Genomic DNA, 12,669 nt, shown 5'->3' with positions numbered 1-12,669 from the left:
GCCATCTTGGTAGGAGCTTAGAAGACAATAGCACTTAGAGCAATGTGTACTATGGAGGCCCTGCCCAAGGGGTTTTGGAAGGGAACAACATTAACAACTGGGCTAAAAGCCATTCTTGAGATACTTTGGGAGGGAAAAGAAGTGGCCGCCTTTTGCCTTTCTCTTAAGGCTGAAGTGTTTGAAACTGATTTTGTTGGCAGAAGAGATTTCAAGACAGCCTAATAGTGACTCTGTCACATGATTACTAGCACACATTTTTATGCAGGTCCACAATGAATGAGAGCAAGTGGGGCAAAAAAAAAAAAAAAAAGTACAGTTTGAGGAGAATTCAGGCACAAGGAAATTTAATGTTGGCACCAAGGCTTGTGCTGAAAGAGATGAAGAGGAGGAGAAAGGGGCGTGGGGTGGTGAGGTCCACACGGCTACCCTGCAGCTGGTGAGGGGAAAAGGCCTTCGGGTCTCCTCCTAAAGAGCAACAACCAGCCAAAGCTGCTGCAAATGTCACTCAAGCAGGGGCCAGGCTCCAGCCCAGGTGGGCAGCTGGACATGGAAATAGCAGTCTCCGGGTTCAGGCTTTGGAGTCACGAAGCGTGTATAAGTGCAGGTGCTGTGTGGTTAAGGAGAGACGCCAAGTCCAGGCATACTGCAGGGGAGTCCCTGCATGGAGGCGCCAAGGGGCTGCAGTGTGAAGCTGTGAGTGTGAAGCTCACTGTGCTGCAACCCAGGATAATAGAAGGGACGGACCCTGGGGATGTCTCCCCATCCGAGACATCCCAAGAGAGCGGCTCACAGGAGTGTAACTGGCCCACTGTGTGCTGCAGGCAGCACAGCTGGCAGGACGGAGCCTTCCAGACCTTTGGACGTCAGACATGGAACTACAGGATTGGGAGCTTCCCCCGTGGGTTTCTGTCTTGCTTTGGCCCAGTATTTCGCATTATATCCCCATTTTACCATCTGTGAATGGTAGTGTATATTCTGTGCCATTGTATTTGAAGTATGTAATTTGCTTTTTGATGTTATAGAAGCTTACAATTAAGAGATTACCTTGAGTCTCAGAAGTGACTTATAAACAGTGTTGAGTCATGGGCATTTTTGGATAGGCAGGATATTTATAGTAGGACTAAATGCATTTTGCATTACGATATGGCCACCAAACTATAGGGCCCCGAGGAGAGAAATGTGGTTTAAATGGGAGTGGTCCTCAAAGGCTCGTAAGTCTGAACACTTTGTCCCCAGCTGGTGGAACTGTTTGGGAAGAATCAGGAGCCTCGTTAGAGGAGGTGTGTCACTGGGAGGGGACTTTGAGGTTTCAAAAGCCCTTGAGATTTCTATTTAGCTCCCTCTCTGTGCTTCGTGCTTTTGGCCCAGAGGTGAGGTCTCAGCTATTGCTCCAGTGCCACGGCTGCCTGGCTGCCTGCCATCTTCCCTGCCATGAAGGTCTCTTGAAACTGTAAGCCCCCCAAAAAGCTTTCTCTTCTCTAAGTTGCCTTGGTCATTATGTTTTGTCACAGTAATATAAAAGTAACTAAGACAGAATCCTAGCAATGCTCAGTTTCATCCGGGAAATCTCACGCCATCTATTTCTCCTGGGCAAGGCAACCATCAAGTAAGCCCTTGTGTCCTAGCCTCATTCACAATCATCTGCTTCCAAACACCTGACACTGGGGGTTCAGGAGACGTTCACAAGCATGCCGGAGTTTCCCTTCCAGCTGGCCACGCCCACTGCCCTGCTGGCTTCTGAGTCACAGCTGCCAGCTGCTGCTGCTGCTGTGCTTCTGCTGCTGTGCTTCTGCTCACATAATTACTGGAAAGAATCCAGGGCCGGCCAGTGGGCAGACCACCTTGAGGTTCCTGTGATTTTATAAAGCAATACCTTGCCTTTCCTCTACTCAGACATGGAGGCATCTTTAAAGACAGAACCAAAAACAAGAGGAAGAACTTGCATGAGGCCAACTCCCCAGTCCTGTAAGAGGCACCCATGGCTTCTTCCCATTACCTTTCTGCCAGGACTTCCAAGGGGCTGGTGCCCAGAGACCAGCTTCGTACCATCCAGGCAGAGTCCATAGCAGCCAGAAAGCCCCGGGCTATTCCTGTCCCCATTGGCCAGAAAGGCTGCAGAGGAAAGAGACACAGAGTTCAAGTAACTCAGCTGTTACAGGAGGCAAGTAATCCAGCATCCCAAAGAGCCATCACCTTTTCTCCTTGCTGGCACAACTCCCGTAAGGGTGTAGCTGCTCAGTGAGGCCTGGACACCTGGCCTCACTCCTCACCACTATTGCCTCTTTACCTCGGTCTCTTATCTACCACTTAGTTCTCTGCGGCTTTCGGTACTCACCTCCAGGAGGCTGTCTCCAACCAAAGCTACTAGTAACTGGTGTCCGTTCTGTTCCCGGACCAAGGCGGCATTTTCAGAGGCATACATGCAGGTAAAGTCAAACATGGCCACGTCTGGCTGCCCGTAGTGATTGATGGCGAAATCCAGAGAAGGCAGCTGCTGCTGGGTAGAGAAGTCTGCGGCCTCCCGGGCATAGTTCAGCAGGGCCTCCTGGTCCACGTTCTCCCGGGAAAGCAACAGCTCCGTGTCTGTGTAGTCCTGTCCGGGAAGAGGGAAAGTCAAGATGGATGCCCACTTGGCTGGTTAGAACCCCACAATAAACATCAACCGCAGCCTTGTCTTGTGGTGTTCCTCCCACAACGTGGTCTTCAGTCCTAAACAGAATCTTTTATGCCAATTAAAAGGAAAAGGGATTGGGGAGTGAGTGTGTTGGTTGGTAGTGAATCAGCTTTGCTGCCTAAACTGACCTGGCTTTTCCACTCACTAGGAGGAAATCTACTGTAATCCTGACCCATCTATCTCAGAGTTGTTATGAAATCAGATAAACTAGCCACGTAACAGCAGCTCGTAATTAGAAAAGGCAGCTTTAAAGTTTAGGGCGCTTCCCATGATCACTTTAATCTGGGGGTCTGATTGCTTTTGGCAGCAAGAAATTCGGACTTATCACACCCGAAAGGAAACCTGAAAGCTTTAGTGCACAGAGAAGTGCAGTGTGGAGCAAGAACAGGTCCAGAAGATGAGAAGGACCACGCTCAAAACAAACTGGAGATTTCCAATTTATACAGAACAGAGGACTCCGAGAGGCTCTATGGAAATCCACCAGCAACACAAAACGGGCTCTCCATGTCAAGTCAAGTCTGCTCCCCTAAAGAGGGGCTGATAGGTTCCGAGTGCCCCTAGCAGGACCCAGCTACAACAATAAGCTGTCAAAGGCCAAAACACAGAGAATGAAGATGGCCATGGATATGGTTTGTTCAATGTTATGTGGCCACCATGACTTTAGTATTTAGCAGGATGAGCCCCTTACACTACAAAAATATAGGGGCAAAGTAAATCAGATCTCTGCACCCCAGGTGGCTCTTAATCAACTTTAACTGAAAACTCAGCTCTGCCTGGATGGTTGGTTTGAGTCTTCACTCAGTCCTCAGCATCCCACCTGTTGTAATAATGGCAACAGAAGGGCCCCAGACAATGAACTAGCCAGCTGTAGAAAGCACTCAGCCAACCACGCCTGGCCTTTGTTTGGCAGGGTACTCTGTACCAAGGGCTTTGTCTTGCCGCTCCCTCCACACACCACGGGGCTGCCATGCTGAGATGCAGACCCGAAGTTCACCATGGAAAGGAGACTTTGTGTCGCAAGCACGTGCTTGTCGGCTCTCTCTCCAGTCTGCTCTAGATAAAGCAGTGTTGTGACTCATTCTAAGAGGCCTGATGTGCTACAAAGGGCTCCCTAAGAGTCAGGGCTGAGGCTGAGGGGACTGCACAGGGCCAGGTCAGCGCGTGTGAGGCCTCTTCTATCCATTCATCGCATGGAGACAGTAATTTCTCACATCCCGATCTGTGAGAGCAACTGAGAGACAGCCACGATCCTTAAGGAGCCAGCCTGTGATTTAGATTTCAAGTCTTCAGCTCAGGGTCTATCATACAATTAGTCACCCAGAAAAAGACTGAGCTGGAACTGGCTAAGGAGAGACACCAGGCCTCTGCTGTCAATTAGAAAAAGCCTCAAATAACTGTCTCCTCAGCAACCACATTTGTGACAAAACCTGAGTCTCCGTCAGGCCACTGTAAACTCCAAGTGCAGCTTCTTGGCTCAACACTCGTCCCCAGGCCCTCCAAAAGAGGACCTTACTAAGGCAGGGCCTGGTGGGGCTGACATATAGTAGTCTCGGCTACTCAGAGGCCTCCATGTTCAAGGCTTGCCTGGGCTATGGAGCTATTTCAAGGCCAGACCAAGCCACTTAGTAAGAGCCTGTCTCAAAAGAAATACTTCTTTAAAAAAAAAAAGTCTAGAGAGGTAGCTCATGGCAGAGCTCTTGGCTAGCAATGCGCAAGGCCTTCGGTTATGCAATTTGCTATAACTGTAAATCAGGCTACCTAAAGTTAAACTGGCTAATTATACATGATGTGAAAGCTGCCAGTTGCTCTAAAATAGTCACCAAGCAGAAGAGGGGAGAGAGGAAGAGGTTGGGCTTATCCAAACAATATTGGCCGTGTTGGCCATGTTAGGGCTAGTCATAATCATGGCTGCAAAGGCCCTTTCTCCTCTCCTCCTCCTCCTCCTGTTTATAGTTGCACTTTTCTAAATAATAAGAATACTTTTTAAGTTAAACTAATAAGTAGCATCGGTTTCCAGATGTGTTCAGTGTCATTTTTTTCTTCCCTTATAGGGAAGAATAAAACAACCCCATTAGAATATAAAATTCTTCCCAGTGATTCTATCAAGCAGCTCAACAAAAATCTGTTGCCTGAAGGAAGCCATTGCTTACATGCAGGATCACCCCCTTGTCCAGCAAACTCTGCTTTTTGGCCGTCATGACAAAGTAGTGTGTGTCATCTTTGTAGTAGACGATGTTCTCTAAGTCAATACCTGCAAGCAGAAGACAGATGTGAGAATTCACGGGACTGGGGCATGAGGGTATCCACAAGGCGGGGCCTGAGTCTCGAGGAAAGGGCTGCAGAGCACCGGGCAGGAAAGCTGTCCAGGCGCAGACCCTCCCTTCCTGCACAGTGCATGGAAGCCAGGAGGTTTGTTTTCTTTTGTGCTGCCCTACAACTCACTACACACCAACAATGACCAATAGTAAACAAAGACACCAGAATGGGAAAAGGAGAGGCCAGTCTACGAGAGGGGATGGGTTGTTTACCAGGTAAAACCTCTGTGATAACCAAGGATGCTTGAGGAATCGCCTAGATTTCTAACAGGACAGATGCCTAACTGCAGACAGACAAATATTGAATTTTTATTCAGTTAACCTGAAAAGTATATATAATGGAAAGAAACCAAGCTCTAGAAAACACAATGAAGATACTTTTGTTTTGTTTTGTTTTGTTTTACTACAGCAAAATATCTATATCTATGCCTAACTCAATCCATCAGAAAACAGTCACACACAAGCCCATTCCTGACTAGCAATGGTTGCTGGTGATCTCAGATGACCTCAGGGAAGGCCAACAGTGATACCAAAGGTCAGGGTGTCAACCAAACCCTGCCCATGCAGCAGCAAACCTAGCTTGTACGGTAGGGGGAAGGGGCTGGGGAGGAGCTGGCAGAGGGCACAACAACAAAGTCAACCCCAGAGCAGCCCGGTCACTGTGCTGAGGACTGGCACGGGACGGCAGTAGTGTGGAAGTGTGTTAAAAGCAAGGACAGGCGTGACTAAAGAACAGCTGACAAAAGATACAGCAGTGACATCCAAGGCTATCACTCCCATGAGCCCTGAGCTCTGGAGGCACTGGCACCAACCTGTGGCTTCTCTCAGCTCCTGGAAAAATTTTTGGTTGAATATAAAAGCCACCCCGCTAATCTCCTCCACTTTGGCCTCTGCGGTTGTGTTGCGGTTGATAAAATTTGCTGTAATGGCAATGGCTAGCTTGCCACGAAATTCTTTTCGACGAAATCCTAGAGGGAGAGAGAGAGAGAAGGGGTTGGGTCTTCCAATGAGAGAATATGGGGGGCCAGAGTCAGGGAAAGTAGGCTGCTCACCTAACAGGAAAGAAAGAACACATGCAGGAAGTCCCGCCCATCATCACTGACAACTTGAGATCCAAACAACTGGATTGTTACTTAGTACAAAAGGTTACCCTTAATGTGAAGGGGCGCGGTGTGCCCGTCTCATCTGTGCATGGACTAAATGCTGTGGTATGAATATCTTTGAGCACAGCTCACGTCCTAGTGTCCTAGTGTCCTGTGAGAAAGACCCTTGCAGGCACTGACTGGGCAACACACTTGCAATCAATCTCTCAGGGGCGTGGTCTCAGGGACAGGCCAGCCTCCAATCTGTGAAAAGCCAGGCAAAGGAGCATAGGTGAAAGCCAGTACCTTCCAAGGTGTTCCTACGCCCATCTCCACCGATGATAACTTCAAATTCATATTCTGATACAGGATGAGTTTTGGGGTGCACCAATGCTCGCCATCCTATCCCTGTGGGACAAAAGCAAAACGAAGGTCAAAACCCAGACTAAGTCATAGGCCCACACAAAGATAACACCAAATCCTGATCCACAGAACCACGTGAAATACAACAAGGGGTGGCCTCAGGTAGGAAACCTTGACGAGAACTCACAAAGATTTTCTTTACCTTCACATTTTTTATAATATGAATGTTCGCCACACATACTATTGTGCCAAAGGCCTCTTAGGTAACTCGAAAGTTCAGAAAAGCCCAGGCTGCATTAACAAAGCCCCTTTAGTCACCGCTGAAACTGCCTGCAAGTTGTTCTGGCTTCTCCCATGGTCTCAGCTGTGCTCACTCACTAAGTGCCCTCATGCCTTCCTCCTCTGTCCAGTGGGACTCACGTTCATTCTCTTGGTCCTCGGGAGGCTGAACAAGTCCTTGGAATTCCACATTGACGTGGATCTCAATGCCCAAGATCAAGGCTACCTTCAAGAGGATTAGCTGGAGCTGACGGATACCTAGAAGAACACAGACATCTTGCCAAGGCAAGGGAATGGGGAGGCGAGAGCCCCATGGCGCATACCCTCAGGCCCATCCATCTTAGCTCAGGTTCCCAAAGGCTATCACAGCAGAGATGTGTTTCACGAGCTCTCATTTCTTTCTCCACATCGTAAAGGAAACATCAAACAGTGAAAGAAACATTCTGGATAAACTAGGCCACCGCGCTTCGGGAGCTGGGTGGTTTGAACGATCTGACATGACTCCCGAGACATCACAGAACAGTGGCCAAGGAGAATCACTCTTCTATTTCCTGGGTCCAGCGAGAGCCACTGTTATCAGCGGCATCCAGAGTCTTCAGAGGGAGCCACAGGAGAGGTGTGCCCACGGGTAAGAAGCCATTACATCTGCCTTTCACCCTGACCCCCTGCTGACCTCACATATTCCTACCCGATGCACAAAAGAAATCATAACCCCATCCTATCCCCACCACCAGTGACTTACGGTTGTGCAAACTGAGGTCCAACAGGACTGACAATCCTGCTCATCATCACAGTAATAAGCATGTGTGATGTCTAAAGGGTCCCCATCAGATCTGGAACCAATACCAGGTAACAGAGACAGAAATCCTGTCCCTGATCTAAGATACTGTCTGTCCTAAAATAAATCTGGCCACAGATGAGGATCACAAATCCAATCAGTCAACCCTTGGTCCTCTCTTAAGGCCAAATTTACCTGCAGCTTGTGACTAATGAGCTAGAGGACTCGCAAATCCCCTGCTAAGTCATCCTGGTTGTTCCTCTCCTCGGCTGACCACATCCTCGCGCCCTTCTGAGTCACACCCCCCAAAGACGCGCTGAGAGGCGAGCTAGCACACACTTTATTTTTGTAGACAACTGTGGGCTCTGAGATGCTTTACAAATTACAGCCTGGCAGATGGGCTGAGCACTTCCTCTTGCCAGTGGAATGTGGCAGCCGCCAGCTAGTGTTGAATAAATTGGTATAACCACTTCAAACAGCAAAAAGAGGTCTAATGGCTGAGTGTCTTTCCGGGTCACATATGGAGGAGCTCAGCACAACTGCTCCTTACTAACATTTCCCTGACTAATTAATGACTAATTAATGACAGGAAAAAGATTTCTCTAGCTTGGTGAGACAGACACTGTTCCAAACTGGTTTCAGTTTGAGCATTTACAGTCATGAAAACAGGAGCATCTTAGACAAACACAAGGCCCTGAGTTCACTCCTCACCTAACACAGACGCTCTCACGGTGGACCTGACATATGTGTCCAAGCCTCGACTCTGACTTACGTGTGTATGGTTGCCCAGGTCTGTCCCCATGGCCCTGTAGAGGCCGTGCAGGATCACAGTGCAGCATCAAAGCTATGCACTTCTCCCACTGAACTAAGAACCATCAGAGGGTTCAAATCCAACCTGTCTACCTTATTCTCAATGCCCACCCTTCCCTTCAACTGAACTGCATATACCATGGGTACAGGAAGAGTCCAAGACCCAACCAAAAATCTGGGGAGACATGGTTTCTCTACTGTAGTACTGGCTGTCCTAGAATTCTCTCTGTAGAACAGGCTGGTCTTGAACTCAGAATCTGTCTGAGTGCTGGGATTAAAAGTGTGCACCACCACACCTGGCCCCCAATTAAGGATCTTTAAAGCAAACTTTAACTCCTTTGGTACAAGAGCCCCACTTGGTTAAGAAGGCAGGTTATAGCCCAGGGTGGCGGGTGCAAATGCTGGGTGAGGAGGAAGACCTCACTTGACCCACTGAAGAAGGGGAGCAAGAAGAGCCAGCGTTACTCACTGATATGGTCGATGGCTCCCGCACAGAACTTGCCGTAGAATTTCTTGGCGCCCAGGCCTCGGAGATCGTGTATGGTGAAGGGCCAGAGATGTAAGACGTTGTTGCGGGAGAAGGCATCTCGCTTTTCAATAACCACCACCTTGGCTCCCAACAAGGACAAGTCGATGGCTGTGCGCAGCCCACAGGGGCCAGCTCCAATGATGAGACACTGAAAGATACAGGTGCTCTCAGGGCCAAGGCCACAGCTTTCAAGTCCCACATTCACCCCTATGTCCAAACTCCAGGACCGAGACGCTGGAAGCCTGACTAGGACCACTGAGTCCTTGCAGTGGCTTGAAGGACGAGCTCATGCTTGGTGGGCAGGGAAGACTGAACCCCTGGCAGGTCTACCTCAAGCAGCTTAGAGAACCCGTAGATCCGCAATCACGCCTGGGGCTACCACGGAAATGATGCCTAGGAGGCAACTTTTAAGACTCAAAAGTTCATGTACAGGAAAGATTTTTTTTGTCTTTCAAAGATTCTATCTATCTATCTATCTATCTATCTATCTATCTATCTATCTATCTATCCCTGTCTATGTATCTATCTATCTAATGTGTGTAAGCCTGAGCATATGTGTGTACACCATCTGTTTACCTCCTTCAGCAGAGGTCGGAGGCATCAGAGGCCCTGACAGTGAAGCTGTGCTCTATCTTGTTTTAAAATACATGTAGAGTGCTGTGCATGTGTGATTTTGGGGAGGTGGGGGGGGGGGGGGTACTGAAGCCGGGGCCTGTGAAGCAAGTGGTCTACCTCCGAGCTCCCCTTATTTCATTTTAAGTTAAAGTGTAGTCGTTCGTGATACCAGGCCTTCAGATCTTTACATTTCTCTATAGGATGGCTCTCTGGGTGCCCCACAGGGTAAATTAAAACTCAGTGAAAAGCCAAAATAACAGCCCTGAAGTCTCTGGGAATTTGTTTACTAACTTTCCCCAAACTTCTCCCAAAAGGATTTCCTCAGAGAAGGCGGCAGGGCACGCCTCTCTCTCCTTCACTTCCTCACTCCTACCCCAACTCAGGTGAGTGCATCTCTCAGGACTCAGTCCAAAGCTATTTCATGGAAACTAACTTTTTCCACAGTAGGAAGGCAGCTAGAAATACTTCAGTTCCCAGGGTCCTTGTCTGTGAATTATGGCAGACCTTGTGACAGAGCCTTACCAGGTGCTGAATATGGAAAGATGACAAGGAAAAGGTGACAGGCCAGGAACCATTAAATCACAGATGCTCATATAGGCCTGGCTCTGTCCCTGCTAAGCAACCTGCATTCTCCTACCAGTGTGAGGCTAGGGCGAGGCGTCAGAAAAATAAAAAGTTATTACCCACCTACCCTCAAACTTTGAACATTCAATAACTGACTACGTGAAATATGCTCAGAAAGGAGTCTGGTGGGTGGAAGGAACCCCTTCAGTCCAGCTGAGCCTGGCTCTCCTCCAAGAATCCCTACCTTTGTGTTGGTGCAGGCTTTGCCCTTTTTGTAGTCTTTGTGACTGCCCCGCTTGTCCAATTTGGCCCAGAGGGCTTTGGCCTTCCAGTAGTTGAGCTTGGACTTGAGCTTGTGGTAGAAGGACCGGTAGTCCTTGGGCTTCAGCTCCAGGTGGTCACAGAGCTCTTGGAAGGCCCTGAGGGTCCCCTTGCAGGTGGTGGCCTGGACAAAGCGGTCAAAGAGGACGTGAGCTTGGTTTGTTGTCTCCTGCTTCCTCTCCTCCATGTTCCCCTACTCTTGGCACAGCTCCACGGAGGGGCGGTGGAATGGTGCTGATCCACCTGGCACTGTCACCTTAATCTAAGAGAAAACAAGGAAGACAAGGAAACGGTCAACATCTCTGTTCATTTCCCACGAGACATGCTCCTGCCCATAGAGCGGTGACAGTCACATCCCTGACAGGTGTGCACTCAAACACTCCAGGCACCATCCAGGTGTCGGGGAGCTGACAGTCTAGTGGGTGACATGATCACAGAGACGATGTTACAGTGGGCAATTCACGGCCTGCTGTGGCTTTCAGCTAGGCAAGAAAGGCACACAATATTGGGCAGGGAAGTCGCTCTGGCTGTTCCACAAGGGTCTCTTACACGTCCGTCAGCCAACAGTGAGTCCCAGTTTTCTGATGGAGGCCACTAGGAAACTAGAGCAAGCCGAGAGATTAAAACCATGAACACTCACTTGTGGGGATGGCTGGCGAGTTCACCGTCCTGACCCCACTAAATGGGGGTACTTAGTACGAATGACTTTGAGGTTACTGAGTGGCTGGTGAGAGGGACCAGGTTTAGGAGCCATCAGTGTAGTATAGCAGGAATGGAAACTATCCAGGTACCTGAGAGACCATGAGACAGAAGAGCCCAGGATGCTGCACAAGACCCTAGCTACACCAAACTGTCCGAGGCCACGGGGAGGACAAGCCCCCTTAAAAGACTACCATAAGAATTAATACAGATAGGGCTGAAGGAAGCCAAAGGGCCGTGTCAGAGATGACTAAGAAACAGGAGACACTAGAGTCACTTGGCACGCAAGACTCATGAAGCTTTCCACGTGGTACATGCAGGATGGGTTTACGGCCATCGTGTTTTCCCACATTCGAATTTTACAATAACAACGATGCTACTATCTCAGAAATGGTCCCCACCAGTCTCCGCTTACGGGTGCAGACAGACATTTGAACAGGTGGGAAACAGCGGCCTTGTGTACTTCCTTACCCGGGCCTCCCCTGAGGGTTGGTGCCATGTTTTATTTGAACTACTATTTAGAGAAATAGGACAGGGAGCCCAACCTGGAAGTCGGTCTTCCTCAGGCAGCTTTGAATTCCTATTTTGGATTGTCTTGAGGAGGGTCTCCAGACTTGGAGCATGACCTGTAAACTCTTGGAGCCCCTGAGTCCTCTGAGTCTACTGCTAGGACAATTCTGGCCACAGCGCTCCTGTGGTGCTCCAGGTAAAACAGCCCACCACATCCTCAGTTGCCTCTGGCAGTGAGTGAAAGTGGGTGGAGCTTTGCTGTGAAGAAGCTTCACTCTGGGATGGGGTGAGGGAAGGAGCTCCGGAGAGGCATCCCACTTAGTGCTGGCAAGCAAGAAGCAGCCCGCTAGCTAGTGGGTGGCCTCAAGCCGGTGGGAGCCACCAGGCTGTGGGTGCTGACGGGAAAAGATCCTCAAGAGACAGGCCCTAAATTCTATGACACGGACGACCTCACAACTGTTGCTTTGGACAAATTACTGGGCAACAGAATGCTCTCGGTGAAGCGGGAAGGAACATTTTTGCTTTGCTTACATCCGGCTAAAACCGCACAGGATTAAATCGCAGCACCTGAGGACACGTCTCAGGTTTCATAAGAGGGGGTAGGAAATTCAGGCACTGGCGTTTCCTCTTCGGTTTCCCAGGCGAGAAGACAAGCCCAAGAGTGCAAGATGGTGATCCTTACCACACACATTGACTTGGCTTTTTACCACAAAACTGTGACTTACTCAACAACCCTCCTGGCTCTGGATATTAAAAGCCACATTGCTAATAAATATGGCCTGTCTCGATATCCATGATGTGGATCTTGGCCAAGAGTACAGGATTTAAAAAAAAAAAAAAGAATACTAATGAATTTTCTGGGGGTGTGGCTCAGTGGCAGCGCATCTCCTAACGTGGGAGAGGCTCTGGGCTCCACCCCTAGCCCCACACATAAAAAAATTACAAAAACAAATAAAAGAAATCCTGGAATTAATTAGAACCAACCCCCAGTCTCCCCTAAATAAAGGTTTACTTTAGGTCATGGCAGCAAGCAAAAATATTTTGACGGCCATAAAAAGAGTCTATTCTTTTCTGACAAGCCCAGACTTATCTTAGAAATGGTAGCCAGTCAAAAGACAGCTTGTAAGAGC

General features: G+C 49.0%; 1 protein-coding gene across 12 annotated transcripts in view; it reads right to left on the bottom strand.

Annotated features, from left to right (window-relative positions):
• Mical3 (microtubule associated monooxygenase, calponin and LIM domain containing 3) overlaps positions 1 to 12,669 on the bottom strand; it is a 192,489-nt gene that overhangs the window by 97,211 nt on the left and 82,609 nt on the right. For all 12 annotated transcript variants that reach the window (XM_085839993.1, XM_085839992.1, XM_085839998.1 and 9 more), the window contains exons 2-9: positions 10,254 to 10,592; positions 8,771 to 8,978; positions 6,855 to 6,971; positions 6,378 to 6,479; positions 5,802 to 5,957; positions 4,825 to 4,925; positions 2,336 to 2,593; positions 1,997 to 2,112 (exon numbers count right to left, since the gene is read on the bottom strand). In XM_085839993.1, the coding sequence (XP_085696119.1) occupies positions 1,997 to 2,112; positions 2,336 to 2,593; positions 4,825 to 4,925; positions 5,802 to 5,957; positions 6,378 to 6,479; positions 6,855 to 6,971; positions 8,771 to 8,978; positions 10,254 to 10,517 (1,322 nt within the window). In that variant the 5' untranslated portion in view covers positions 10,518 to 10,592. The remainder of the gene's footprint in view (positions 1 to 1,996; positions 2,113 to 2,335; positions 2,594 to 4,824; positions 4,926 to 5,801; positions 5,958 to 6,377; positions 6,480 to 6,854; positions 6,972 to 8,770; positions 8,979 to 10,253; positions 10,593 to 12,669) is intronic.

Source organism: Mus caroli, unplaced genomic scaffold, assembly GCF_978045245.1.
Source record: "Mus caroli unplaced genomic scaffold, Mus_caroli_1 scaffold_7, whole genome shotgun sequence".
Taxonomy (NCBI): domain Eukaryota; kingdom Metazoa; phylum Chordata; class Mammalia; order Rodentia; family Muridae; genus Mus; species Mus caroli.
Note: the sequence above shows the minus strand (reverse complement) of the source record. Positions and strands in the feature narration are given on the sequence as shown.